We start from the raw sequence: 26624 nt of genomic DNA on the forward strand, positions 1-26624 counted from the left end.
AAGGGAACACTAGCAGGGATGACAGCAGACCTGCAATGGCTGGAATTTCTGGGAGCAATCTGGAAGACGTAGGATATATACATCCCAAAGAGGAAGAAATATTCTAAAGGCAGGATGACACAACCATGGCCGACAAGAGGTCAAAGTCAACATAAAAGCCAAAGGAGGGCATATAATAGAGCAAAAAATAGTGGGAAGTTAGAGGATTGGGAAGCTTTTAAGAAAGAAAACTAGGAAGCTCATAAAGAAGGAAAAAATGAAATATGAAGGTAAGCTGGCCAATAGTATTAAAGAGGATACCAAAAGTTTCTTCTGATACATAAAGTATAAGAAGAGAGGTGAGAGTAGATATCAGACTGCTGGAAAATGATAGTGGAGAGGTAGTAATGGGGGACAAGGAAATGATGGATGAACTAAGTATTTTGCATCAGTCTTCACTGTGGAAGACAATAGGAGTATGCTGAAAGTTCAAGAATGTCAAGGGGCAGAAATCTGTGAAGTTGCCATTACTAGGAGAAGGTTCTTGGAAAACTGAAAGGTCTGAAGGTAGATAAGTCACCTAGACTAGATGATGTACACCTCTGTTCTGGTAGAGGTAGCTGAAGAGATTGTGGAGGCATTAGTAATGATCTTTCAAGAACCAGTTGATTCTGGCATGGTTCCAGAGGAATGGAAAATTGCAAATGTCACTCCAAGAATGGAGAGAGGCAGAAGAAAGGAAATTATAGGCCATTTAGTCTGACCTTAGTAGTTGGGAAGATGTTGTAGTGAATTGTTAAGAATGTGGTTTTGGGGTACTTGGAGACACTTGATAAAACAGGCCATAGTCAGCATAGTTTTCTTAAGGGAAAATCTTGCCTGAAAAATCTGTTGGAATTCCTTGAGGAATTAACAAGTAGGATAGACAAAGGAGAATTGGTGGACATTGTGTACTTGGATTGTCAGAAGGCCCTTGACAAGGTGCCACACATAAGGCTGCTTAACAAGCCAAGAGCCCATGGTATTAGAGTAAGGATACTAGCATGGATAAAGTATTGGCTGATTGACATGAGGCAAAGATTGGGAATAAAGGGAGCCTTTTCTGGTTGGCTGCCAGTGACTAGTGGTGTTTCCACAGGGGTCTGTGTTATATGTCAAAGACTTGGTTTATGGAATTGATGGCTTTGTTGCCAAGTTTGCAGATGATATGGAGATAGGTGGAGGGGCAGATGGTTTTGAGGAAGTAGAGAGGCTACAGAAGGACATATAACAGATTAGGAGAATGGGCAAAGAAGTGGCAGATGGAATACAGTATATGGTCATGCACTTTGGTAGAAGAAATAAAAGGGTAAACTATTTTTCTAAATGGAGAGAAAATACAAAATCTGAGGTGCAAAGGGATTTGGGAGTCCTCGTACAAGATTTCTTAAAGGTTAATTTTCAGGTTGAATCGGTAGTGAGGAAGGCAGATGTAATGTTGGCATTCATTTCAAGGGGACTAGGATATAAAAGTAAGAATGTAACATTGATGCTTTATAAAGCACTGATGAGGCCTCACTTGTAGTATCGTGAGCAGTTTTTGGTCCCTTACTTTAGGAAGGATGTTCTGGCATTGGAGAGGATTCAAAGGAGGTTCACGAAGATTATTCCAGGATTGAAATACTTGTCGTATGAGGAGCGTTTGCTGGCTCTGGGACTGTACTCACTGGAATTCAAAAGAATGAGGGGTGACCTCAGTGAAACCTATCAGATGTTGAAAGGCCTTGATAGAGTGGATGCGAAGAGAATGTTTCCTATGGTGGGAGAGTCTAAGGCCAGAGGACGCAGCCTCCGAATAGAGATATGTTCTTTTAGAACGCTGATGAGGAGGAATTTCTTTCACCAGAGATTGATAACTCTGTGGAATTCATTGCCGCAGGTGGGTGCAGAGGCCAAGGCATTGGGTGTATTGGGCAGAGCTACGACGGAGCTTGGCAGCGACTTCTTTGAGATCATCTGCGGAATCAGCTTCATTTCTACCTTTAACCTCTTTCCTTTTCCTTTTCAAGGTGGATGGGGTTCTGTTGAAGACCCTGGCCTAGAGCTACACTTGAACTTTGGTTCTTTGCGATCATTTTTTCATACCCCAAGGACACGGCCCAGAAGGCGTGTGTGTCTTCGGAGTTCCGAGGCTTTGCAGCCCTGGGGATGTGCTGATTCTAAAGCCTGGTTTATACTTCTGCGTCAAATCTACACCGCAGGTACCACGTACCCTAGGCAGTAGGGTGACGCGCACCTCCCCAAAAAATTAACTCATGCGTCTTAGCGACGCAGACTGCAACAATTGTGATTGGTCCGCTTGATAGCATCGCATTTCCTATGCATTTCTGGTTGCTTCTTCTCCGCCATGTCTGTAGGCATACTGTGCGTACACCGATGTGAAATAAATGGTTGGAGACCATGAATCAAATTGTCAAATCTACCTGCCAACATCTGAAAATATTTGAAATGCATTTCCTCGTCCATATCTCTCACGAAGAAACTCAACACAGTGGCATAGAAACCCCACCGCCAACTAGCGTTTTGGCGGTGAATTGCAGAGTGACGCAGACACACCAACACATGCTCCCTACGGCGTAGCCCGTACGCAGAAGTATAAATCGGCCTTAAGCCGGTACCGCTGACTGAAGCGTCGCGGAAGAAAACAGAACATCAGGCATAGCAGATCAGCTGTCGGAGGCTCTGTACCTTGCAAATCGCATGCTGTCTCTCTTTCTCTCATTGGTAGGGCAGAGAGTTAGCTGCCAGTTCTCGAGTCAGAGAATTTGTGGGGGGAAAAAAGTGACTCGGGACTGTAAATCAGCGAGATGTGTTGTTTATGTCTCCCCTCTCGCTGTAAAAGGGTGACACTTCTCTGCCCCTTTATTAGGGAGAGAGAGAGAGGGAGCCTGTGGTATGTGAAATTGTTGGTCTGAACAATTAGTTTTTGTTGTACTGCAGATCATGGTCTTTCTTGGGGGCTTTGTTATTGGTTGTTTGGTGGGTTGAGGGTGCTGAAGGAAGTGGGGGAGGGAGAGTGTCATTGCTTTGCTGATGTGCTTGGGAGGGGCTTTGGGGTTCTAAAATTTTTACTGTCACTCATTCTTTGAGGTTCTCTTCTGTTTTTCTGGATGTCTACGAAGAACAGGAATCTCAGGTTGTATACTGCATACATTCACTGGTATTGAATGGAACTAAAAACATAGAAAACCCACAGCACAATACAGGCCCTTCGGCCCACAAAGCTGTGCTGAACATGTCCTCAGCTTAGAACTACGTAGGCTTACCCAAAGCCCTCGATTTTTCTAAGCTCTATGTATCCTTCCAGGAGTCTCTTAAAAGATCCTATCGTTTCCACCTCCACTACCACCGCCAGCAGCCCATTCCACGCACTCACCGCTCTCTGCGTAAAGAACTTACCCCTGACATCTACTCTGTACCTACTTCCAAACACCTTAAAACTATGCCCTCTCGGGCTAGCCATTTCAGCCCTGGGAAAAAGCCTGACTATCCACAAGATCAATACCTCTCATGATCTTTTACACCTCTCATCCTCCGCCACTCCATGGAGAAAAGGCCGAGTTCACTCAACCTATTCTCATGCTCCCCAATCCAGGCAATCTCCTTGCACCCTTTCTATGGTTTCCACATCCTTCCTGTAGTGAGGCGACCAGAATTGAGCACAGTACCATTGAACTGTATTTGAGGCAGACGTTGATAGATTCTTGATTAGTCAGGGCAGAGAGAAGGCGAGAGAGTGGGGCTGAGAAGGAAAATGTATTAGCCATGGTCGAGCAGACTTGATAGGTCAAAAGGTGTAGTTCTGCTGCTCTACCTTATGGACATTCCTCTGCTGTTTTTGTCAATTAACTCAGATTCACATCATCAGATTACCAAAATCCCCTGAGTGCAAAACTTCATTCATTTTTCATTACCCGTTCAATCTGCCCTGAACCATCTCTGCTCTTTAGAGTTTTATATAGTAAGTTCTGATCAGGAAGTATAATTACTAATGAAAACAATTATTACCCACGTTATCTTGATCTCTTTTAGAGAAAAAAAGAGATCTGTGATTTGGCAATTACATTTAACAATATTACTATACTTCACTTGCTATCAATTTGGTCATAAAAATGCCTGATGCTTCTCATATGTCTGAACAATGCATAAATAGCAAAAAAAAATTCATTTAAATGGCATTACACTGCACGTTTTAAACAGGAAACTTTTATTAAATTCCTGACAGATTACAGTTCAATACAGAATGTGTCAGTTCAAGTTGTTACATAGAAAGCCTCCTTTTCAATCAAGTACTTTTCATTAACTAGGAAACCCCTGTGGGGGGACTGCTGAAAGGTTTCTGTGCCTTTGCCCTTCGCTGGACAGATAGTCATTGGCTACATTGCTTCCAGTTAATTGCCATGAGCAGCAGTAGTGGGATTTTGATTAGAACGGCAGGAAAATACAAAGCCATTAATGACGATAACAGCACGTTGCGTATACATAAAATTTTGCCATTGCAGGAACAGTGAGCCAATGTTTATATCAGCAATCTTGAGGGCTAACAGTGTGTTACAAATCAATGGCAGGCAACCAGCTTGGTGCATTGAAAGAGGTGCTGCCAACCTGACTGAGGAAAATAGCACATGATGTCTTTAAGGGAAGCTCTTAAAACACAAGGGTAAATGCCCCAGTGGAGCAAAAACACTTGCAGAGACTGATCTGGCCAAATGGCTTCACTTGTGCTGCACTTTCCATTGCTAAACCCTGGCTTTGTGGCAGCCTCTCATTTAAAAAGTGAAGGCACAGGACCTGACCCAGAAAGGTACTCTGTGAAGTGATTTCACACCCGATAACCACACATTCCAGTTCTGCACATTTGCCTGTGCACGACTAAACCAAAAAAAACACCGATCAGCTCTTTATCATGAAGTTGGTATCCTTTCAAACTGTTTGAAATGAACATTCCCCAGGAATGAACTAGTAGACAGACGTCATTGATAGTCATTTAGAAGTCCTGTATTATTCTGAACTTACTTTGATCACAAAATATTGCAAAAGCATAAATCAGAGGCCACTTTTGTGGCAATGGATAATATTAAGGCATTTAAACATGAAGTGGTTTTGAATCAATTTGCTTTTATATCTGCTAGTGGGAGCTCATTAAGGGCAAATTGCTTACTGTATATTTTTACACACTGCAAGTGGTTACATGTCAAAACAGTATTCCATTGGCTAGAAAGCACTTTGGGATGTTCTGAGGTCATTAAAAGTCATTACAGTCTTGCAAATCCTAAATTAATCACAATCATAAGTGACAAATGAGATGACAATCACGTGCTGCCTAATCTCTTTACCCGAAGGTACGAACAGATCAGCAAAGTTAGACCATTCATGAATCATCAAAATATGCTGTATGGAAAAAACTCTACCAGTACCATTTAGATCCATGAATCTCAAAAACTACTTGGTAAGCCAATGTAGGCGAATTTTTTAAAAATCTTTTAATCATTCATCAAACCTGAAAATCTCAAACTTACAGCAAGACAAAATCAGTGGGGAGATAAGAGAGAACATAAACAATTTCTCCCAGTATGTTAAGATCAATCATATCCAGTGTAGAATCAGTTTGCTATGAAAAGATGTTCAGAGTAAAAGAATATCTCTATCAAATCCTATTAATGTGAATAATGGGAATATAAAATCCACAGTACAGTTCTATATAAAATGCATTCATGCATGTATTCTGGAAAGAATAAAGGAACGAATTGAGAAAAGAAATGGCCGGCAGGTATGTAGTTCCACAGAGAGAGAAACTACTTATGTCAATGGCATTTGCTCAGAAACCACTTAAAAAGTCTAACTTGTTTTCTCTCTCCAAAGCGATCTTGAGTATTTCTACCAGTTTCAGCTTTTAATATATTGAAAACAACAGTATGGCTGTGAAGATGGAACTGCAACAGGACACTGGTCCATTGTCTGGTGTTATTCCCAAATTCACATTGGCAGTATCATGAATAAACTGCGTTACATTATCTTGCAATGCAATGGGACAAAGGGAAAACCTATTTGCATGTGGCTTGTACGATATGTCACACTGAACATTTTTTGGGCTGAATAAAATTAGCTGTGGGTGTCAGCTGTTCTATATTGCAAGAGCCAGTATAGTGTCTCTTTCCATCTTTAATATCTGACTGATCAAAGGAATGATTAGTAGTTTTTTTTCCCTAAAATCTTTTAAGAATCATAATTGTTTTAAAAATGTTTTCCTTTCTGTTTTCTTAAAAAAATTTCTTCCATTAAAACAAAAGTAGTCTTGAACTCAAAGGAAGGCTGAGGTAACTAAGACAATTCTCATTGTTTTCAAAGCCTTTTCTTGAAATGAAGGCTACCCGTTTCAACGAGGCACCTGCCCAAGTCAACAGTGCAGCCTACGCATAGTGCAAAAGGGCAGGTTCTGGAAATCTGATGCTGCAGAACCCTTGTGATCCAAGCAGGTAGTGGTGAACAGAAGTTGCTGAAACTATTGAAGAAAACCAATCAGATGTGCACAATATTTTAGGCTAAAAGCTGATGAGTTAATCTTCCAGATCACCATAACTATTAATTTAATAAAGAAGAAATATCATAACACACATAAGATATTTTTTAAAAAGACCAGCCAATATCCTTGCAGATAATTTGCTTCACCCAATTCAAACTTTTGGGTATAACATTTAGCTCATTCCTTACCACCGTTGTAAGAGCCCTGGTTAACGTGTGTAAATTAGCCACTGGATTTTAAGCATTAAAAGATGTATTTATATTTTTGCACCATAAAAACTACAGTAGCCACCAGAGTAATTGAGATTCAATGTGATTGTAAAGCTCTGAACTGCAGATCATATTAAAGCCAGTAGCAGGGTTAAAAAATCAATTTACACTATCATATAAAAGATAAATAAGAAACAAAAAAAAGTGTACATCCTGTACAGTAAGTTAAGTTTTACAAATTAAACATCTTTTTTCCCTCAATAAAAAATATAACTATATTCAAGTAGACTGCTGTCCCTTGAGGAGCCCATTTTAAGGGCGAGTTGTTTTGCCATAGTTTCTTCCCCACCCCTCCTTGTTGCTTCATCAGTAACTAATGGAACTGAATCGAACATTTTTTATCTCCAGTTCCAGCTGTTTAATTCGGATTTCCTTTTGTGCCAGCTGCTCCCGTAGTCTCCGAACCTCCTCCTGCTGCCGGTAAAACATCTGCAGAAGCTGATTGGAGAGAAAGAACAGAATTAACTTTTTTTTTATTAAATCAACTATTTGAGATGTTACCTACAAAAATGCCCAGACTGCTTGAACCTACCTAGGATCACAATTAGTTATGAAACAAAAAGTTTGGGCTTAAGAGGCTATGTGGATGTGAAATAACCACAGGACAAAAATCAGCCAGAGGTGGTGAACAGTTGTTTTACATATTAAATGTCACGTATCTGAGTTAGGTAACAAGTGAAGACAGCAGGAAAATAGGGTAGTGAGATCTGTGGGAGTGCACATCCTTGAAAGCAGCAGAACAGATTAATAAAGTTTTAATGAATGTAGGATATTTGTGTTTATTAGTTGAAGCACAGCATGCAAGAGCAGGGGCTCACACTAAAACCAGTCAGGCCACAGCTTGAGTACTATGTCTCCATGGGGTAAGGGCATGAGAAAGGGAACATTTATGAGGATATGAGGTAATTTTTATTTATGGAGAAACATTGCTGTGACAGGGACGGTTTTCCTTGGAATGAAGGAGACTGAAGAGAGATTTTGTCTCATCATTAACTAAGGAAGCAGAGATGGGAGTTGTTGAATTCTGAAACATTACACAAAAGGGTGGTGGAAACAAAAACCTTTGGTATATTGTAAAGTACTTTTTTAATCTTTTTATTTATTTGCAATACAGTGCAGAGTTGGCCCCTCAGGCCCTTCGAGCCGTGCTGCCCAGCAATCCCCCCATTTAATCCCAGCCTAATCATGGGACAATTTATCATGACCAATTAACCTATCCACCAGTACGTCTTTGGACTGTGGGAGGAAACCAGAGCACCTGGAGGAAACCCATGCCGTCACGGGGAGAATGTGCAAGCTCCTTACAAGCGGTGGCAGGAATTGAATCTGGGTCATTTGTACTGTAAAGCATTCTGCTAACCACTACGCTACTGTGCCATCCCATACTTGATGCACCATAACTGGCAAGGCTGTGGACTGAAAGCCGCTAAGTGTAAGTTTACCGGACAGCTTGTCTGCAGCTAACAGCATCAAAACGGACTGAATGTTGTCAATTACAAACAGACAAGTGAGGTTGGGTTCACAGAGTCGTATTAGGGCCAGAACTTTTAAATCCTGGGCATAATGTCATATTCTGGGCTCCACATATCAGAAAGAATGGCACAGTGTTGGAAGCAAGTGCCCCTGGGTTGAGTGACTTCAGTTGGGGAAAATGGAGTTCTTTATTTGAAGCAGAAAAGTTTAAAGGGGTATTCAATATCATATTCAGATTGAAAGATTTTTTAAACACTAAGTATAGCAAAAATCTTGCATAGCAACAGAGTCAGAACCAGAGGCCACATTAAAGGTAGTTGGTAAAAGAAACTGGTAAGCTGAGAATTTTTTTCTTACTATCGCAAGTCTAGTTGCATGAGTGTATTCAATGGAAACTTGAAAAAAAAATAGGATAAACAATGAGTGGAAATTTGGAGGGCTGAGGAAAAGAGTAGAGTCTTCTCAGGCATAATGGCCCAAACAAGACAAATGTCATTGCATGAAAAAAAAATTCTGGTTTGCTGTCTCCTCAGATGGATGGCAGGTGACCTTAGGAGTGGTTTGCAGTTGGAGAAGTAGGGGGCTGGAAGATAGAGAGAAAATGTTGCTGGGTCACTTGGTCAGAGAGAAGCCGAGTCGATACTCTGGACCTGACACAGATGTATTAAGAGATTGAGAATGTTTCATGCCGGCTGAGTTAATAGGAAGGTTGCTTTCGTGCGTGACTATGGCTGTGTTAAGTGTAAGAATCATGAGTTTGGTGTTAAGTTCAGAAACAAATGTTATTGTTTACCTCATTTTCCGTTTTTGGGGGTGGACATTGCGACAGGTCGTACCCATTTGATATAAAATTCTTTTTCTGCTCTTGGACTTTCTCTGTATTTCGTTGCTCCTGTTTTTGCGGTGTTGCGTTCACATGTTCTCTTCTCATTAAATCAGGGATGTTGCTCAGCTCAGTGCTTTTATTCTCCAGAATGCACGGCTGGTTATTAGAACCAGGCTTTAAGGATATGAGTATTGGATCTGAAGCCAAGAGAGTGAAAAATGTGATTAAAACAATGTTAAGTGAGCAGCCAAATGCTTCAGCTAAAGCAAATTCTTTTCTGTTCTGAGCTTTGACCAGTGGAAAGTTAGGGTTTCAATTCCCACTCCTGGCATGAGAACATAACATTTCGGGCTGATGTTCCAATGCAATATGAGGCAATACCACTGTTGGAGACACTGTCTTTGAGATGAGGAGTTAAGCCAAGGCCCCTGGCAGCTGTTGTCTCAGGTGGCCTGAAAAGATCTGATGCTTCTGCTTTCAAGATGAGCATCAGAGTTATCTCCTGCATCCTTGGTGAGGTGGTCTGGAAAGGGCAGGAGGTGGTTTTATTTCTAGTATCAAATAAAACCTCCTGGAAACTGCTGGGAGCAACATGGGAGTTAAATTACTGTGAGGGAGGAAGAGGGGAAGGATCAGGCCGAGGACTGAAGCAACTTGAAGGGTGTATGCCCAAGGACCACAGCAGCCACGTTGGTGAGGTCGGGTGGTGGGTGTGGCGGGTATCGCTCGTATGTTACGGTGAAGCAGTACAGATGGAGCTGCTTTAATCTCCCCCTTGCCCAGTCCAATGGGAGGCAGGAGCGGGGCGTTCACTACAGATGGTTGTAGGGGAAACTGACACCTAATGTGGAAAATCGCAGAGAGAAGTTGTGAAAGAGGAGCGGAGTTTACACAAGCACAACAAGTATCAAGACTGACCTTTATTGAATCCGTTTAGCCACTCCTGTGCAGTCATTGCTGGCTGTGCCCCTGCTGTCAGCGGGTAGATGTCATCCTGGTATGAATCTGACTGCAAGATGCATTGGACACAGAGTAATCCCATTAGCACAGTGATCATCATCACCTTTTACCTGCCCAACAATTTCTAAACTGTACCCAATTTCTGCGTGCTTGCACGTTTCTTGCTTCATATCCCAGCAATACTGAAGTATGGAGAGTTGCTAGAATTTATGCAACTAGGACACTGCACATATTTATATATGTTATACATTTATGTACCTCTTTTAGAAAATAAAAATGATCCATCTCCTCAAATAATTTACAAGTTAACTCAATCACATTGTTCTGAATCAGTATGATTTTCTTAAAGGAATCTGGAACAGCTGGAAAGATGGGCTGAAAAATGGCAGCTGGAATTTAATGCAGACAAGTGCGATGTCTTGTACTTTGGTAGGAACAACCAGAGTGGGTCTTATACAGTGAACGGTAGGGCGCTGAGGAATACAGTAGACAAAGGGAATACAGGTCTACAATTCATTGAAAGTGGTGCCACAGGTTGATGGGGTCGTACAGAAAGCTTTTGGTACATTGGCCTTCATAGATCCAAGTACTGAGTACAGGAGATGGGATGTTATGTTGAAGTTGTATAAGACATTGGTGAGGCCTAATTTTGAGTATTGTGTGCAGTTTTGGTCACCGACCTACAGGAAAGATGTAAATAAGATTGAAAGAATACAGACAAAATTTACAAGGATTCAACCAGGTCTGGAGGACCTAAATTATAAGGAAAGATTGAATGGGTTAGGACTTTATATCTTGGAACATAAAAGATTGAGGGGAGGTTTGATAGGGGTATTCAAAATTATGAGGGGCATAGGCAGACTTTTTTCACTGAGGTTGGGTAGAACTACAACTAGAGGTCATGATTTAAGGATGAAAGGTGAAAAGTTTAATGTGAACATGAGGGGAAACTTCTGTAGAACCAAAGATTCTTCTGAATTGAGTCAAGAAGTGGAAACAATGTTGGGGCACAGATTCATGGAGTCATAGAAAATACAGCACCAAAACAGGCCCTTTGTCCTATCTGGTCCATGCTGAGCCCTTGAAGCTGCCTACTCTCACTGACCTGCACTAGGACCATATACTTCCATACCGCTACCATCCATCTATCTACCCAAACTTCTCTTAACCATTGAAATCAAGCTCACATGCACCACTAGCATTGGCAGCTTGTTCCACACTCTCACTTGCCTCCGTCTGGTAGAACTGGCCCTCACCCTGAATAATTTCTCCTTCGGCTTCTCCCACTTTCTCCAGACTCAGGGTATAGCCACGTGCACCTGCATGGGCCCCAGCTATGCCTACCTTTTTGTCGGCTACATAGAAAAGTCCATGTTCCAAGCCCTCCCCAGTAATGTTCCCCAACTCTTTCTGTGCTACATTGACAACTGCACTGTTGCTGTATCATGCACCCATGCTGAGCTTGTTAATTTCATCAACTTTCCCTCCAACTTCCACCCTGCCTTTAAATTCACTTGGTCCATATCTAACACCTCCCTACCCTTTCTCAATCCCTCTATGTCCACCTCTGGAGACAAACTGTCTACTGAATCTTTTATAAACCTGCCAATTCCCACGGTTATCTTGACCATACCTCTTCCCACCCTGATTCCTGTAAAAATGCCATTCCCTTTTCTCAGTCCCTTTGTCTTCACTACATCTGTTTCCAGGATGAGGCTTTCCTTTCCAGGACATCAAGAGATGTCCTCCTTCTTCAAAGAACAGAGTTTCCCTTGCTCCACCATTGATGCTGCCTTCATCCACATCTCCTCCATTTCCCAGGCATCCACGCTCACTCCATCTTTCCACTGCCGTAAAAGGGATAAAGTTCCTGTTCTCCTCACCTACAACCCTGTGAGCCTCCGCATCCAACACATCATTCTCTGTACCTTCTGCCATCTTCAATGGGATCCTACCACTAAGCACATCTTTACCCCCCCGCCCACCAAATCCCCACTTTCTAGAGGGATTGCTCACTCCCCACTAATCTCCCTCGTGGCACATATTGCTGCAAACGACAGATATGCTACACTTGCCCATTTATCTCTTCCCTTACCTCCATTCAGGACCCCACACCGTCCTTTCAAGTGATGCAACACTTCACCTGCAATTTTGCTGGGCTCCATCGTATCCAGTTCACCTAATGCTTCCTCTGCTACATTGGTGAGAGACCCGGAGTAAATTTGGGGATCATACCGCCGAGCCATCTCCACTCCATCTTCCAAAAGTGGAATTTCCCAGCACCCAACCATTTATATTCCTATTCCCATTCTGATATATGGGTCCATAGCCTCTTCTTTTGCCATGATGAGGCCACTCTCAGGATGGAGGAACAACACCTCATGTTCTGTCTAGGTAGCCTCAACTTGATGGTATAAACATTGATTTCTCCTTCCAGTAAAATAATTTTTATTACCTCCCCCTTTTCTCTTCAATTCCCCACTCTGGCCTCTTGCCTCTTCCTCTCACTGGCCTATCATCTCCCCCTGGGTCCCCTCCTCCTTCCCTTTCTTCCTCTCCTCTCCAATCAGATTCCTCCTTCTCCAGCCCTTTATCTTTCCCACCCACCCCTATCACTTTCCAGCTGGCCTCCTTCCCCTCCTCCAACCTTCTTATTCTAGCATCTTCCTCCTTCCTTTCCAGTCTTGAAGAAGAGGCTCGTCCCAAAACGTTGACAGTTTATTCCTTTCTTTAGATGCTGCCTGACCTGCTGAGTTCTTCCAGCATTCTGAGTTGTGTCTGAGATGAAGAAGGCTTGGATCATAAATGCAGAGGTCAGTCAGCTGGGCTGAATGGCCCACCCCGTGTGTTACACTTTATGTTTATTCCCTTACCCGCCGAGGGACAATCATGGAGACGGGCTCGATAAGGCCTTTGACTGTCACTAACTTGTAGAACCTGAAGACTTCGCAGGCACTGACATCCAGGCCTCTCTTTGGCATGATACCTTGTAATAAAGAAAACAAAACTTGTTTAAGACCTGGAGACTAATTGACTTTTCCAGACTTAAACACATTTTCTTCCCCACTGCCATCATACTCGTGAAACAACCTCCTCCTTCACGTCCCTCTCCCAGTGGTGTGGACTGTTGGACTCTTAACTCTACCCCTCTTCAATAATCCCTTATTTTCACTCTGCAGTTCTTTTGCATGATTTCAGACTGCACTACAATCTTTGCAAAATTCTGCTGCTTTGTAATTGTTTTCATTATTACCATGCATACTGTTCACTCTGTGAGTTTCATGCAAGTAAGCAATCTTGTTGCTCCACGGTGCATATAACAGTTAACTAAACTAATCTAATGCAATTCTAGCTTTTAGCCTCCATTTCTCTCTTCGAGCCAACAACCAGTGAATTTGCATTTTCCCTCCAAGGTACACAGATCCAGCCTGTGTCACTACAGCATTAGCTCAGCCTCAAATCACCTGATCCTAAAACTTATGTCCATTGCTAATCAACTCCAGAATTTTCTCCTGGACTGACTGGCACCAGCATATCCAAAACATCCCCCTGCATCCTGATACAGACATACCCTCAAGCCTAATCTGCCCTTTAATATTAAAGATCTTGTATAATCAATGTTCTAACACCACCTACCAATTAAATACACTCGCATTAATAGCCGAGGTTAACAAAAATCAGTCAACCCAGATTTTGTTAAGAATTGTCCCAACATCAATTATCATTTGCAAAAGGACCTACAGAGTTCTAATACTCTCTTTTTCAATTCTGATCCCGTGTGCGCTTGCAAACTTAATAGCTCTGTAACTGACAATTGTGCCTTCTTCTGATTGGGATTTAAATCTCTGGAATTCCCTCCCCTCTTCTGCTTAACACCAACCTAAAGGGATACGGGCAGCCATCACTCAGCCAGTGACCAAAAGGCAGATTTCACCCCACTGTGGATCTTAAACCAGATAAGACATACCCATTCCTTTCTGAGGAAGTAAAGAGCGAAAATCCATCAAGAAGTGAAGATAAGGCTTCTCAGAGCTTAGTTCATAGTATCGTATATTACCTTCACCCTGTGAACAACAACAGTGGTACAAATGATGCAAGTTTAGATACTGGAAAGCAACAACTAACCAATCTTAGAAGAGGTATAAAGGTACCATGCATTTTCAGAAGGAATTACAATGGATGGAGGTTTAGGCTTTGAATTACTCTCATGCGATAGTCTCAGGGATGTGGGATTTTTCCCAACGGAGGATACCATGCACATACAATGGGCCAAACAGCCTTGTCAGGGCAATTAGATCTCAATGATCAAAATACAGTTCAACCAAGAGTCTCATGTGGTTTACATTATAACTCCCAATCAAGTTTGATCATTCTTTTCCACGCTAGAGTCCTATAATTATTTGATGGAACTTCCAAGTGTTGAGGACTGTGGGGACAGGCTGTTTGGAGAGGAGAGGAACCACATAATTCTGCAGCATCAAAGTCATTCTGGGAACCTTTCCATCTCTGGGATTATGAGTCTGAACTTGAGAAGTGCAACCACACACTGATTCTGGGGGCTGCCGTGTTTAATTTATTTCTCACTCGACAGCAGGGGGGAGGTGTTAACTTTAACAAACAATTTCTCAGTTCCTCAGAAACAGATGTAGACCATTCAGCACTGGACATAAGGCTCAATAAAATCAGATAATTGTGGTTCAATTGTAACATTTAAGAAAAGTTTAGAAAGGTAGATGATTGATGAGAGAGTTATGGTGGGGTATGGTCTGGATGTACTGGAGGTTGATGGGACCAGGCAGAAGGCCAGGCCAGCTTGGACTAGATGGGCAGAAGGGCCTGTTTCTGAGCTGTCATGGTCCATGGCTCTAGGAGAAAATATGTCAAGAAAAAGTGTAAACTGGAAATAGTCTCTGTTGGAAGTACAAAAGGGGATCATTTAGATCACAGGAAGTAATGCAAGACACAAGATGTACTACAGATGCTGGAAATCTAAAGCGAGACACACAATGTGCTGGAGAAGCTCGGCAGGTCAAGCAGCATCTATGAATGGGAATAAACAGTCAACATTTCAGGCCAAGACCTTTCATTCTGATGAAGGAGATAATGCAAGGTTTATTCATTCTTTAGGTGTTGAGTGATGCTGAATGATTGACAATGTCATTTCAATCAGGATAGTGCAGAACTTGGAAGGGGGCCGGCAGCTGGTGGTATTCCATGCACTTGAAGTAGAGGTGGCAGAACTGGAAAGCTGCTTTCAGAGTAGATTGTAGATGCTTCACCCTGGAGAAGGTGAATCAATATAGCATTAATAGGGAGAGACATAGGAAACCACGTAGTCCATGAAACCTGTTCCATTATGAAGATGGCTGACCTGTACATAAAACCCTGCCTTGCCCCAGCTACTACATCTACCCACATCTAATACCAGACTTGAGTTGTAAACAGAAAATGCTAAAAACACTCAACATGTCCAGCAGAGTCTGTGGAAAGAGAAAGTGTTAATCCTTAAATTAAGTTCAAGTTAATCCTTGAAGCCCAAGACCCTTCCTTGGGACTGGTTCTCCTGCATCTGCAATCTCTTGATATATACATGTAGCTACCTCTCTCTCAATAAATGATAGGAAAATCAACTATGCAGAATGGTTTGTTGAGAATGTCGTAGCAAATTGACTGCAAGAGTCTGATAGATATCATGTTTGCATGAAGTACAGCTAGCAAAATGATCACCTTCTTTGCTTGGGAACACTGGTTTTTTCCCACATCTTATGAAGCCTCCACTCCCTTACTGCCCCCCCCCCACCCTGAACTCCCTCCCCACACTCCATGAGCCCTTTACAAAACTAAGATCATCATAGAGGTGATGTCACCGATGTTTTTAAGATATCAAGGGGAATTCGATCCCAGCAACTATCATCACTGGAGCTTTCTGTATCTCCCCTGTACCTGTGACACCAACACGAAGTAACCAACAAACGCAAGTCATGGCCTTACCTTTCCTGCCAAGTAAAGCATGTGCGTGTCTGGATCATAGAATGGAAAAAGCACTCCCAAAGACCCATCCAAATCCTCCTCCCTTAAAGGCACAGACAGGTCGTCCTATTATTATTCAGAAAAACAGGTGATTGTTAATGGATTGGACCATTTGTGTGAATCAAGTCTCCCATCACTGCATCAAGGACTACAGCAACGATTACAAGAATGTGACAATCCCTTTTCAGAATCGGAATCTGCTTTAATGTCACTGGCACATGTTGTGAACTTTGTTGTCTACATTGTACTGCTGCCACAAAGACAACAAATTTCACGACATATGCCAGTGACATTAAAGCAGATTCTGAAAAGGGATTGTCACATTTACTAGCCTTCACATTCCTCACACATATTTTACATATATATATATATATATACATACATACATACATACACAAACGTAGTAGAAGTACAAAAAAAGACAGTGAGGTAGTGTTCATGGGTTCAATGCCCATTCAGAAATCAGATGGCAGAGGGGAAGAAGCAGTTCCTGAATCACTGAGCGTGTGCTTCAGGCTCCTGTACCTCCTCCCTGATAGTAACAACGTCCTGGGTGATGGGGATCCTTAATGACGGGTGCCGCCTTTTTGAGGCATGGCTTCTTGAAGATGTCCTGGATATTACAGAGGCTAGTGCCCATGGTGGAGCTGACTAAGTTTACAACTCCCTGCAGCTTACTTCGATCCTGTGCAGTAGCCCCTCCCCACTCCCACGCTGCCGCGCCCCCCCCCCCCATACCAGACAGTGTTGCAGCCGGTTAGAATGCTCTCCATGTTACATCTGTAGAAATTTGCAAGTGTCGTTGGTAACATAGCAAATCTCCTCAAACTCCTAATGAAATATAGTCACTGCTGTGCCTCCTTTGTAGCTGCATCAACACGTTGGGCACCTGAACTTGAAATTGTTCACGTTTTCCACTTCTGATCCCTCTGTGAGGACTGGACTGTGTTCCCACGTCTTACACTTTCTGAATCCACAATCAGTTCTGTTTATCTTACTAGCACTGAGTCCAATGTTGTTGCTGCGACACCACTCAACCATGTACCTCGCTCTCATACACAACGTATTGAAGAAGCACATTGGATATTATGCAAAGCATTGCACCCGATTGATTGGTTCCACATCAGCTGTGGCCCATCAGGAGTGTTATTTATTGTGGGTTCAAGTGTCCATCCCAGAGACTGGAAGATACAAGTCCAGGCAGTACTTGTAAGTCCATCAAGTGCTGTAGAGGTATTGATACACTGTGGGGTGCTACCTTTCTGAACTATTAAAAATTAAATGGTCCATCATTCTGTGTTAGTCTCTTCCTATGTAAGGAGAATACTGAATGTGGAAGGTATGGTACTTTCCTATTCTTACCCTCACTGGCAGCTATCCAGAGATTACTATCCTTGAGGTCCTGCTTTTCAGCTTCCTCTATAACTCCCTATATTCTCTTTTCATGACTTGATCCTTTTTCCTACCTTAGTTGTTGGTACCAATATGTACCTTGATTTCCAGCTGTTCCCTCCCCCTTTAGAATGCTGTGGGCCCAATCAGAGACAACCTTGACCCTGGCACCGGGAGGCAACATATCATCTGCGTGTCTCGTTCATGTTCATAGGATCTCCTGTCTGCTCCTCTAATTTTGGAATCCCCTGGACAACTCTTCTCCCTCTTTGCCTTCTGAGCCAGAGAGCCAGAGTCAGTGCTGGAGACCCAGTTGCTGCAGCTTCTCCCTGGTAGGTCATCCCCCCAACAGTATTCAAAAGCAGCTAGATGAGAAAGTCTCAATATGCCTTCTCTCAGTTGTGGCTCAGTGGGGTGGAGAGAAGGAACACAGAGATGCCCTGTTCTCACTCAGCAGAAGAGGCCTGCAGCCACACAGCGGCTAGTAAGTCTATCTTACCGGCTTCCAAAAACTCAGTTATATGTACAGAGTGACCATATGTCAGATGTCTGTAACCTGGGGGATCCGTAAGTTGCATTTCTAACGCCCATCCATTGGTCGTTTGAACTAATTCCTGTGGCCATTCCACTTTGACCACTTCCTGTGTGCTGATGGTGCCAGACAGGGACTTCCGGAACATTAGCACAGGAACCACGGTCTGAGTGCAAGCTAAGGTTCCCATGATTTTACTGCATAAATTTTCATGGGTTATACTCTCAGCTCTAGAAAGGTTGGTAATGAAGTCCTACTTCAGATACTTGGGATCATAATTCGGAGCCAACACTCCCAATGCAGTATAGCCGAAGTCTTGCACAATCAAAATTGTGTTTTTTTTATCCATGGGTTCTGGTACAAATACCAGAGGACATGCATTTAAGGTGAGAGGGGGAAAGTTTAAAAGAAATGAGCGGAGCAAGTTTTATTTCATTCATAGAGTGTGGTGGGTACTGGTATGGACTGTTGAGGGGAGTGGTGGAAGCTGATATAACAGAGGTGTTAAGTGGATTTTAGACAGACACGTGGATATGCAGGAAATGTCAGGATCATGTGCAGGCAGAGAGATGTACTTTAATTTGGCATCATATTCAACACAGACAGGATGGGCTGAAGGGCCTGTTCCTGCACTGTACTGTCCTGTTTTATGTCTCCAGCTGCAAAAGGAGATTTTCCAAGAGGATATTACACCAAGGTCTATCATATGGATACAAAATGGCACTAACAAAGGTGATCAGGGAGTTCTCCCTGGCTTTCTGAGCCATATTTATCATTTATCTCTCGACGACTTTTCCTGATAGATTATTAGGTGTTGTACGATTAAGCACTGCCAATGTGTTTCTCTAGGGCTATTAATCAAGATTTAGTTATGAAAAAGAGCATAGATGGTCACCCATGGAAGCACTCACTGGCACACAGAACAGTTGCTTGGAGTAAATGGTTCTGGTTTCAGACCATGATCTGTAGGTGGCACTGGTGCTCCACTGACCAATCAAAGACACTGACAATCAGTAATCCAACAACGAATGGCAGTAACAATCCATCAGTGAAAAAATCAGTCCAAACCCTAACGGCAAAAACTTGCCCTCTAACATCCAATCCTCTAATGTCACAAGTTCAAGTTGAACTTATTTTTTCCCTTTAACATAGAGACGTCCAGCTCTGTATGCATTTTCTGAACTGAAAATTGGATTAAAGTGACAAAGAAAGGGTTCAGCATATAATCCAGATCACTGAATTTAATCCTGGGCTCTAACCAATTAGAAGAGTAACCCAATTAGATCCAGAACACAAAGCCATTGCCGAAAGCTATTTTGATATTAATGCCAATCGGATTTCAAGCAATCAGCAATGCAATAAGCCAGTTCCCAGAATTTATATTCCTCGGTACAGTTTCCTTATCCTGATAATAAATTTACGAACAATATTGTTCATACTCCGTCACAGGCACAAATAATCTGCTGAACTCTCAGAGCTAAAATCCAAAAACACTAACAATACAAAAAGTGCCAGCACTTGAATGTTTGAGATAAGATTAATTTTTGTAATACTCTTATTTCCAGAATGCAGGTCTTACGGCAACTTGTAATGGATTTCTTTATGACTTTCACATACTGCTTGTGTGGGCTTGAGCTCTGACAAAATGGTCACGAGTCTGTCTAGACACATACACACACAAAAGCCACTAGTACTCCTTCATCACTAATCAAATATCCTATAATTCACCACTGAACAACACTGTGAGCACCTTCACTGTGATTTGTAAAGACAGCTCACCTACACTTTATTCTCATATATTTTCAGGATTTGGGTGTCATTAATAATGCCTGCATTTATTGCCCATCCATACCTGTCCTCGAGTAGGTATGGTGAGCCACTATAGTCCACAGTGCTTTAGGAGGGGAAGTTCAAGGATTTAAAGCTAGTAATGAAAAAGAACAGGTGATTTAGTTTAAACACGAGAGATTGCAGATGCTGGGAATCCTTAGCAACACCCAAACAAAAAGCTGGAGGAAATCAGCAGGTCAGGTGGCATTGTCCTGTTGAAGAGTCTCGGCCTGCTCCTTCTCTTCCATAGATGCTGCCTGACCTGCTGAGTTCCTCTGGCATTTTGTGTGCATTGTGCAGGTGATTTACTTCCAAGTCAGGAAAGTATGCAGCTTGGTGGGGAATCTTTAATTAGCCTTTGCACGCACTAGATTTGAATACGTATTCGACTACAGCTTAGAGTTCACATTCAGCCAGTCAAATTCATTGTCAAGCTTCAACACCTGAGCCTCTGTGCCCCCCTCTGCAACTGGATACTCAACTTCCTCACTGGCAGAACTCAGTCAGTGAGAATTGGTACCAACATCGGGTGATATGGAAGAGTAACAGTTGCATAACGTTTTACAGCACCTACGATTGGGGTTCCATTCCCACCGCTGTCTACAATGAGCCTGTATATTCCCCACATGACTGCGTGTGTTTCCTCTGTGTGCCCTGGTTTCCTCCCACTGTCCAAAGCTGCACAGTGTTAGTAAGCTGTAGACATGCTATGTTGCTGCTGGAAGAATGGCGCCAGACGCAGGCTATCTCCATCAATGCCAACAACGTATTTCAGTGTATGTTTCGATGTACAGGTAACATGTAAGGCTAATCCTTATAACATCTCCCCCTCGCTGAGCATCAACACAGAGTGCTTGCATGCCCCCCGCTTTGCTCTCTGTACACATAATTACGTGGCTGAGCACAGCTCCAACGCTATCCTGAAATTCCCTGACAACACTACTGTTGTAGGAATCACAAGTGGGAATGAATCAGCTTTCGGAGTGAGATGGGACAGTTGGTAGAGGGTTACCACAACAAGTACCCCTCGCTCAACTCCGGAATATACACCTCGCTCAACTCCAGCAAAGCCAAGAGCTGACTGCTGCCTTCAGGAGGAGAAAGGAAGGTGAACAGTCGATATTGAGGGATCAGTGATGGAGAGAGTCAGCGGCTTTAAATTCCTGTGCATTAACATATCACACGACCATGCCTAGACCCAGCACGTACCTGCAAGCATAAGGAGAGCATGCTAGTGTCTCTCTACCTTCAACCTTCAGCCAACTGGTTCTTGAATCAACTCGCACCACCAGTTGGCTGAAGGTTGAAGGTAGGAGGTTTTTGTTCTGATCTGCTTTTCTTGAGAATGGTCATTATATGATTCTCTGTGCCTGTGTTGCTGCTGCATTTCTCACTGCACCTGTGCATACACAGACTTGTACACAATACAGTAACAGGACCTTGTCTTACTTCACTTGTTCTTTTTGTTGATACAGATCAGGGGACAAGGAGGGAAGAACTATAAACGAAAACTTTGCCATTGGTAAGATATTCATTTTCAGAACATGACGGTCAAGAATCTTTTTCCCATGGTAGGGGTATCAGGAAAAAAGAGGGCTTGGGTTTAAGGTGAAAAGGGAAGCTTTAAAGTGGTTTTTGAGGGGAAAGCTTTTTTATCCACACAGAGGATGGTTGATATCTGCAACATTTCCAGAGAAGGTGGTGGAGTCAGATACAAGTACAACCTCTCACTCAATGTCAGCAGGACCAAGAAACTGATTATTGGCAAACAACAGGAATACTGCAGATGCTGGAAATTCAAGCAACACACATCAAAGTTGCTGGTGAACACAGCAGGCCAGGCAGCATCTCTAGGAAGAGGTACAGTCGACATTTCAGGCCGAGACCCTTCGTCAGGACTAACTGAAGGAAGAGTTAGTAAGAGATCTCGGCCTGAAACGTCGACTGTACTTCTTCCTAGAGATGCTGCCTGGCCTGCTGCGTTCACCAACAACTTTGATGTGTGTTAACTGATTATTGGATTGTCTTCAGGAAAAGGAAACCGGATGTCTATGAGCCAGTCCTCATTGAGGATCAGAGGTGGAGAGGGTCAGCAACTTTAAATTCCATGGTGTTATCATTTCGGAGGACCCGTCCTTGGCCCAGAACGTAAGTGCAATTACGAAGGAAGTATAGCAGTGCCTCTACTTCCTCAGGAGTCTGCGACGATTCAGCGTGACGTCTAAAACTTTGACAAACTTCTATAGATGTGTTGTGGAGAGTATATTGACTGTTTGCATCACAGCCCGGTGTGGAAACACCAACTCCTTGAAAAAAAAGTAGTGGATAAGGCCCAGTCCTCCCCTCCAGCAAGCACATCTACATGGACTGCCGTCACAGGAAAGCAGAATCCATCATCAAGGACCTTCACCAAGCAGGCCATGCTCTCTCTCACTGCTGCCATCAGGAAGAAGGTACAGGAGCCTCAGGACTCACCCTATCAGATTCTGAAACAGTTACCACCCCTCAGCCATCAGGCGATTGAACCAGAGGAGATAACTTCACTCAACTTCACTTGCCCCACCACTGAACTGTTCCCACAATCTATGAAGTCCCTTTCATCTCATGTTCTCAATATTTACTGCTTATTGATTTATTATTTCTTTCCTTTCGTTTGTTGTCTTTTGCACACTGGTTGTCTGCTCTGTTGGTCATGGCCTTCCATTGATTCTATTATGGTTACTGGATTTACTGAGTACGCCCACAAGAAAATAAGTCTCAGTGTTGTATATGGTAACATACGTAATTTGATAATAAGTTTACTTCAGACTTTGAACTTTAGGGTTTTAAACAAACACTTGAACAGGCAGAGAATTACAGTCCTAATGTGGGCAAATGGGATTATCAAGAAAGGCTGGCATGGATATGGTGGGATGAAGATCTTGTTTCTGTGCACCTATGAATCTAAAACAATTTTTTGTTCTGTTGGAAGTAGAGGTTTATGGGGAAGAGGAAGGACAGTGGATTGATAAATAATCAGACCAGTCTGAAGGCAAGGCAGACGGGGGAACCACATGGCAGAGTAGGACTGCTGGTCGATATGGTGGAGAATGTGGGATCCCGCCCTACATCAACAAGCCCATCCTCAGGCTGATCATCCATCACTAAGGCAGAGAGAAGAACATTAGATCTCCACCACCACCGCCCCCCCCCAACTTAACCTAACCCCACAGCACCAGGCTGCTCTCTTGATCCACAGAATGTACCACTGCTGGGCCTCATCCCACCTCCCAGACCCCGGCACCAGGCCCTGACCCCATCAGACATCCCACACGTCTGCTTACCTGATCCCAGAGAACGACTTGTCGGTTGTTCCACTTGGAATAGCCCGCTGACAGTATCATTTTTAAGTTGCCCAGATACAAAACCTTGATAGCTCTGTGGGATATGCAACCCGTTTCCTGAAAATGATCAGAAGAAGGCTTGTAACCAAAGGAAGAAGTGGGTGGGCAGGAGGTTGGGTGGAAGTGACCATCAGCACCTACAGAACACACCACTGTGTAAAACCTCCAAAGCTATCCTGCATTTTAAAGGCTGTCCCCCAGATCACAACACAGTTCCATTCCTGACAAGTGTTCGTAAGTCGGAAATGAACGAGTATGATCACAGAAACAGTGGTGACGGGAGAGCCAGCAGGCACAGGAAGAGTGGCATCAGCTGGCTTCGCTGACTCAGTGAGTGAATGAGTGAGTCCGATTAGCACTCCCAGCCTCACTAGCTTGGCTCAATTCCACCCAGTCCCTAAGTGTTGTAGTTGTAGCTCAGAGGAGGGGTGAAGTGGGGAAAGAAGGAATGAGGGTACGCCCTGCTCCCACCCATGCAATCCACAGATCCATTCCCATTCATCCCGCCAGTCTCCCAAATGTCTGCTTGTATAACTCACCAGGACAGGTAGCATCTACAGAGGGAAATAGACTGTCACGATTCAAGGGTCTTGACTTAAAATGTCCACTGTCCATCTCTGTCCACAGAAGCTGCCCAACCCACTGAGTTTCTCCAGCACTTTCTACGTTGCCTCTTTAAATCCTTCCCCTCTCACATTAAGTACCTGTCATCATATTAGGCTCCCCTACCCTGGATAAAGGACTTTACCACCCACCTTATTTTTGCCCCTCATGATTTTATCTACCTCAATAAGATCAGCCTTGAAAGCTTTAGGTAAAAAAAGTCCCAGCCTATCCAGCCTCTAGTTCCAGTCGCATTCTCATGAATCTTCTCTGCATCACCTCCAGTTTAATGATATCCTTCTTATCACCGGCTGATCAGAACTGTACACAATACTCCAAGTGTGATCATACCAACAGTTTGTACAGTTGTTAGTGAGACCACACTTAGAATACAGTGCACAGCTCTGACGATGCAACCCTGACCGATGGTGACGTGTGTCAAGTGCCTTCTTCACCACTCTGCCTACCTACCTGTGTTGATTCACCTGTCGCCCGAGGTCTCTCTGTTAGATAAGACTCCCCAGGGCCCCCATGGCTCTATCATTTACTCTCTAGTTAACTTACACCTCTTAGAGGTAGAAGACAGGAAGCTGGACAAGAATGTGTTAGAATAATAAAGTTCAGAGGTAACATAATTCAAGGCACTGTACAAATACAAATTTCTCCATTTCTCCATGATCTAGAAATCACGGAAAACACGAGCTCCCTTTATCTGTTGCAATAAGAGCAATCTTTCAATTCTACCTGTAAAACCTTTCCTGTGTGACTGTCAATCACTCGAATCTTCTTATCCCTGCAAGAAGTCACAAATTGGCTGCCACTGGTGTTGAAGGACATGGAGAGAATAACATCTCTGTGGCAATCCAGAATTTTCACAGGGTTTCTAATTAGTGACTCTCCTGAATTCAAGTTCCAGATCATAATCTGCAGAAAAGGAGACAAAGTAGAGTTAGGTGAGCAAGGATTTAACTGACCATGACTAACTTCGCATTGACTACCAGGGAGCCCACCCTGGAGTCAGCAGAAAGATACTGGAACTCCAGAAATTAAATTCACTTTTGCGCCATTCATCTTTTCTTAGTCTTCATCTATCACAAACATTCCTCTCATTCCTTCCCCATTCTCTGCAACTTAAAACATGTCTGCTTTATCAATATTTCCAGTTCTGATTGAAAGTCACTGACCTCAAACTTTAACTCCAACTTTCTTTCTCCTCAGATGCTATCTGACCTGCTGAGTTTTTCTGGCACTCTCTGATTTGTTTCATATTTCCAGTATCTGCAGTATTTTGCAGCTTGAACGTTGATAAAACAGACAGAAATAAACTAGTTTGGCTGTTTAGGAAGTCTAGAACTATTGAACAGAGTATAATCAAAAGCCAAACCTTCCAGAAGTAAAGTTAGGGAACACTTCTACACTACGGTACGTATAGTAAAAATTTGCAACTCCTCTCCACAAACAGAGGCTCATGCAAAGCCAAGTGTGAACATTAAATCTGATATATAGAAGACCTATACTAATGAGATTAAGGAATATGTTTAAAATAAAGGTACATGGATAGATCAAAAATAAGTCATAATTTCATCTGATGGCTGAATGGTTTTGCTCAGTCCCTCTGATAAGTTAAATTAGGCACAGAAAAATACAGCCCTTTAGACACTCATTTGCATTTACCCCTTAGATCCTGAGAAATTAAGGCAATCAGATCAGAAAACCTGGTTACTACTTTCTTTACTATGTAGAAAACAGAGGCTAAATATGGGCCAGCAGAAGAACAAATTACAGTAATGCAAATAATGATCATTGCTGAGAGAGGTTGAGATAGTCAAGGGAGAGACCGGGACATAGAGCAGACATCCCACCCTGCAAAAACTCATTTCAGGGAGGTAGCACCATCAATTTGTGGGCGACTCCCAGAACTTCCAGGAGAGGTGGGATGTCTGTAATAGAGTGGCTCCTTAGCAGCTAGCCAGCTAGCTTAAATAACGTTAGCTATGCTAATGAACGAATGACACCTGTTAAACTCACCTCAACGTGTCTTGTACAGTCTTAACCCATCAATGGGCAATAGAAAAGTCACTGTTGCAAACAGTGCAGCGAGCAACACTCATTATTTTTGACCCCTATTAGGCAGGGGAACACTTTAGTGTAGTCTGGGGTGATGTACATTTTATATTTTCTTTTTTTGGGACATTCTGCCACTCTGACTTTTTTTGGAACTCTCTCGCTCTTGCTCTTGCTCTCGCTCTCTCTCTCTTTCTCTCTCGCGCGCGCGCTCTCTCGCTCATGGTCGCTCTCTCTCGCGCGCATGCTTGCTTTCTCGCTCTCACTCTCGCGCTCTCTCTCATGGTCACTCTCACTCGCACTTGCACTCTTGCGCTTGCTTTCTCGCTCTCTCTCTCTCTCTCGTGGTCGCTGTCACTCGCCCTCGCTGTCTCGCGCTTGCTTTCTTGCTCTTGCACTCACTCTCTCGCGCATTCTCTCACGCTTGCTCTCCGGGACATTATATATAATTTGCAGGCATCAGGGAGCCACTATTAATATGCGGGAGACTCCCGGTACTTCCGGGAGAGGTTGGATGTCTGCATAGAGCCAGGCACCACTCACTGTAGAGGAGGGTAGATAACGGCAGGAAGACGGGCCCTCCCCCACCACCACCTTTTTTGTCTCTCCTTCTCCCTCTCCCTCTCCCTCTTACAGACACACACAACCCACAGAGAAAGAAAGAGAAAGACATTCAAATACAAACACATTTGCAAATGCAAACACACTCACACAATCAGGC

General features: G+C 43.2%; 1 protein-coding gene across 3 annotated transcripts in view; it reads right to left on the bottom strand.

Annotated features, from left to right (window-relative positions):
* Positions 1 to 4208: 4208 nt before the first annotated feature.
* The window catches only part of LOC140197731 (coronin-2A-like), a 169977-nt gene continuing 147561 nt past the window's right edge, over positions 4209 to 26624 (bottom strand). For all 3 annotated transcript variants that reach the window (XM_072258117.1, XM_072258118.1, XM_072258119.1), the window contains 8 exons: positions 24584 to 24763; positions 23177 to 23293; positions 16061 to 16165; positions 14037 to 14133; positions 12943 to 13055; positions 10028 to 10118; positions 9077 to 9306; positions 4209 to 7248 (listed from right to left, as the gene is read on the bottom strand). In XM_072258117.1, the coding sequence (XP_072114218.1) occupies positions 7117 to 7248; positions 9077 to 9306; positions 10028 to 10118; positions 12943 to 13055; positions 14037 to 14133; positions 16061 to 16165; positions 23177 to 23293; positions 24584 to 24763 (1065 nt within the window). In that variant the 3' untranslated portion in view covers positions 4209 to 7116. The remainder of the gene's footprint in view (positions 7249 to 9076; positions 9307 to 10027; positions 10119 to 12942; positions 13056 to 14036; positions 14134 to 16060; positions 16166 to 23176; positions 23294 to 24583; positions 24764 to 26624) is intronic.

This window comes from Mobula birostris, chromosome 5 (genome assembly GCF_030028105.1).
Source record: "Mobula birostris isolate sMobBir1 chromosome 5, sMobBir1.hap1, whole genome shotgun sequence".
NCBI lineage: Eukaryota > Metazoa > Chordata > Chondrichthyes > Myliobatiformes > Myliobatidae > Mobula > Mobula birostris.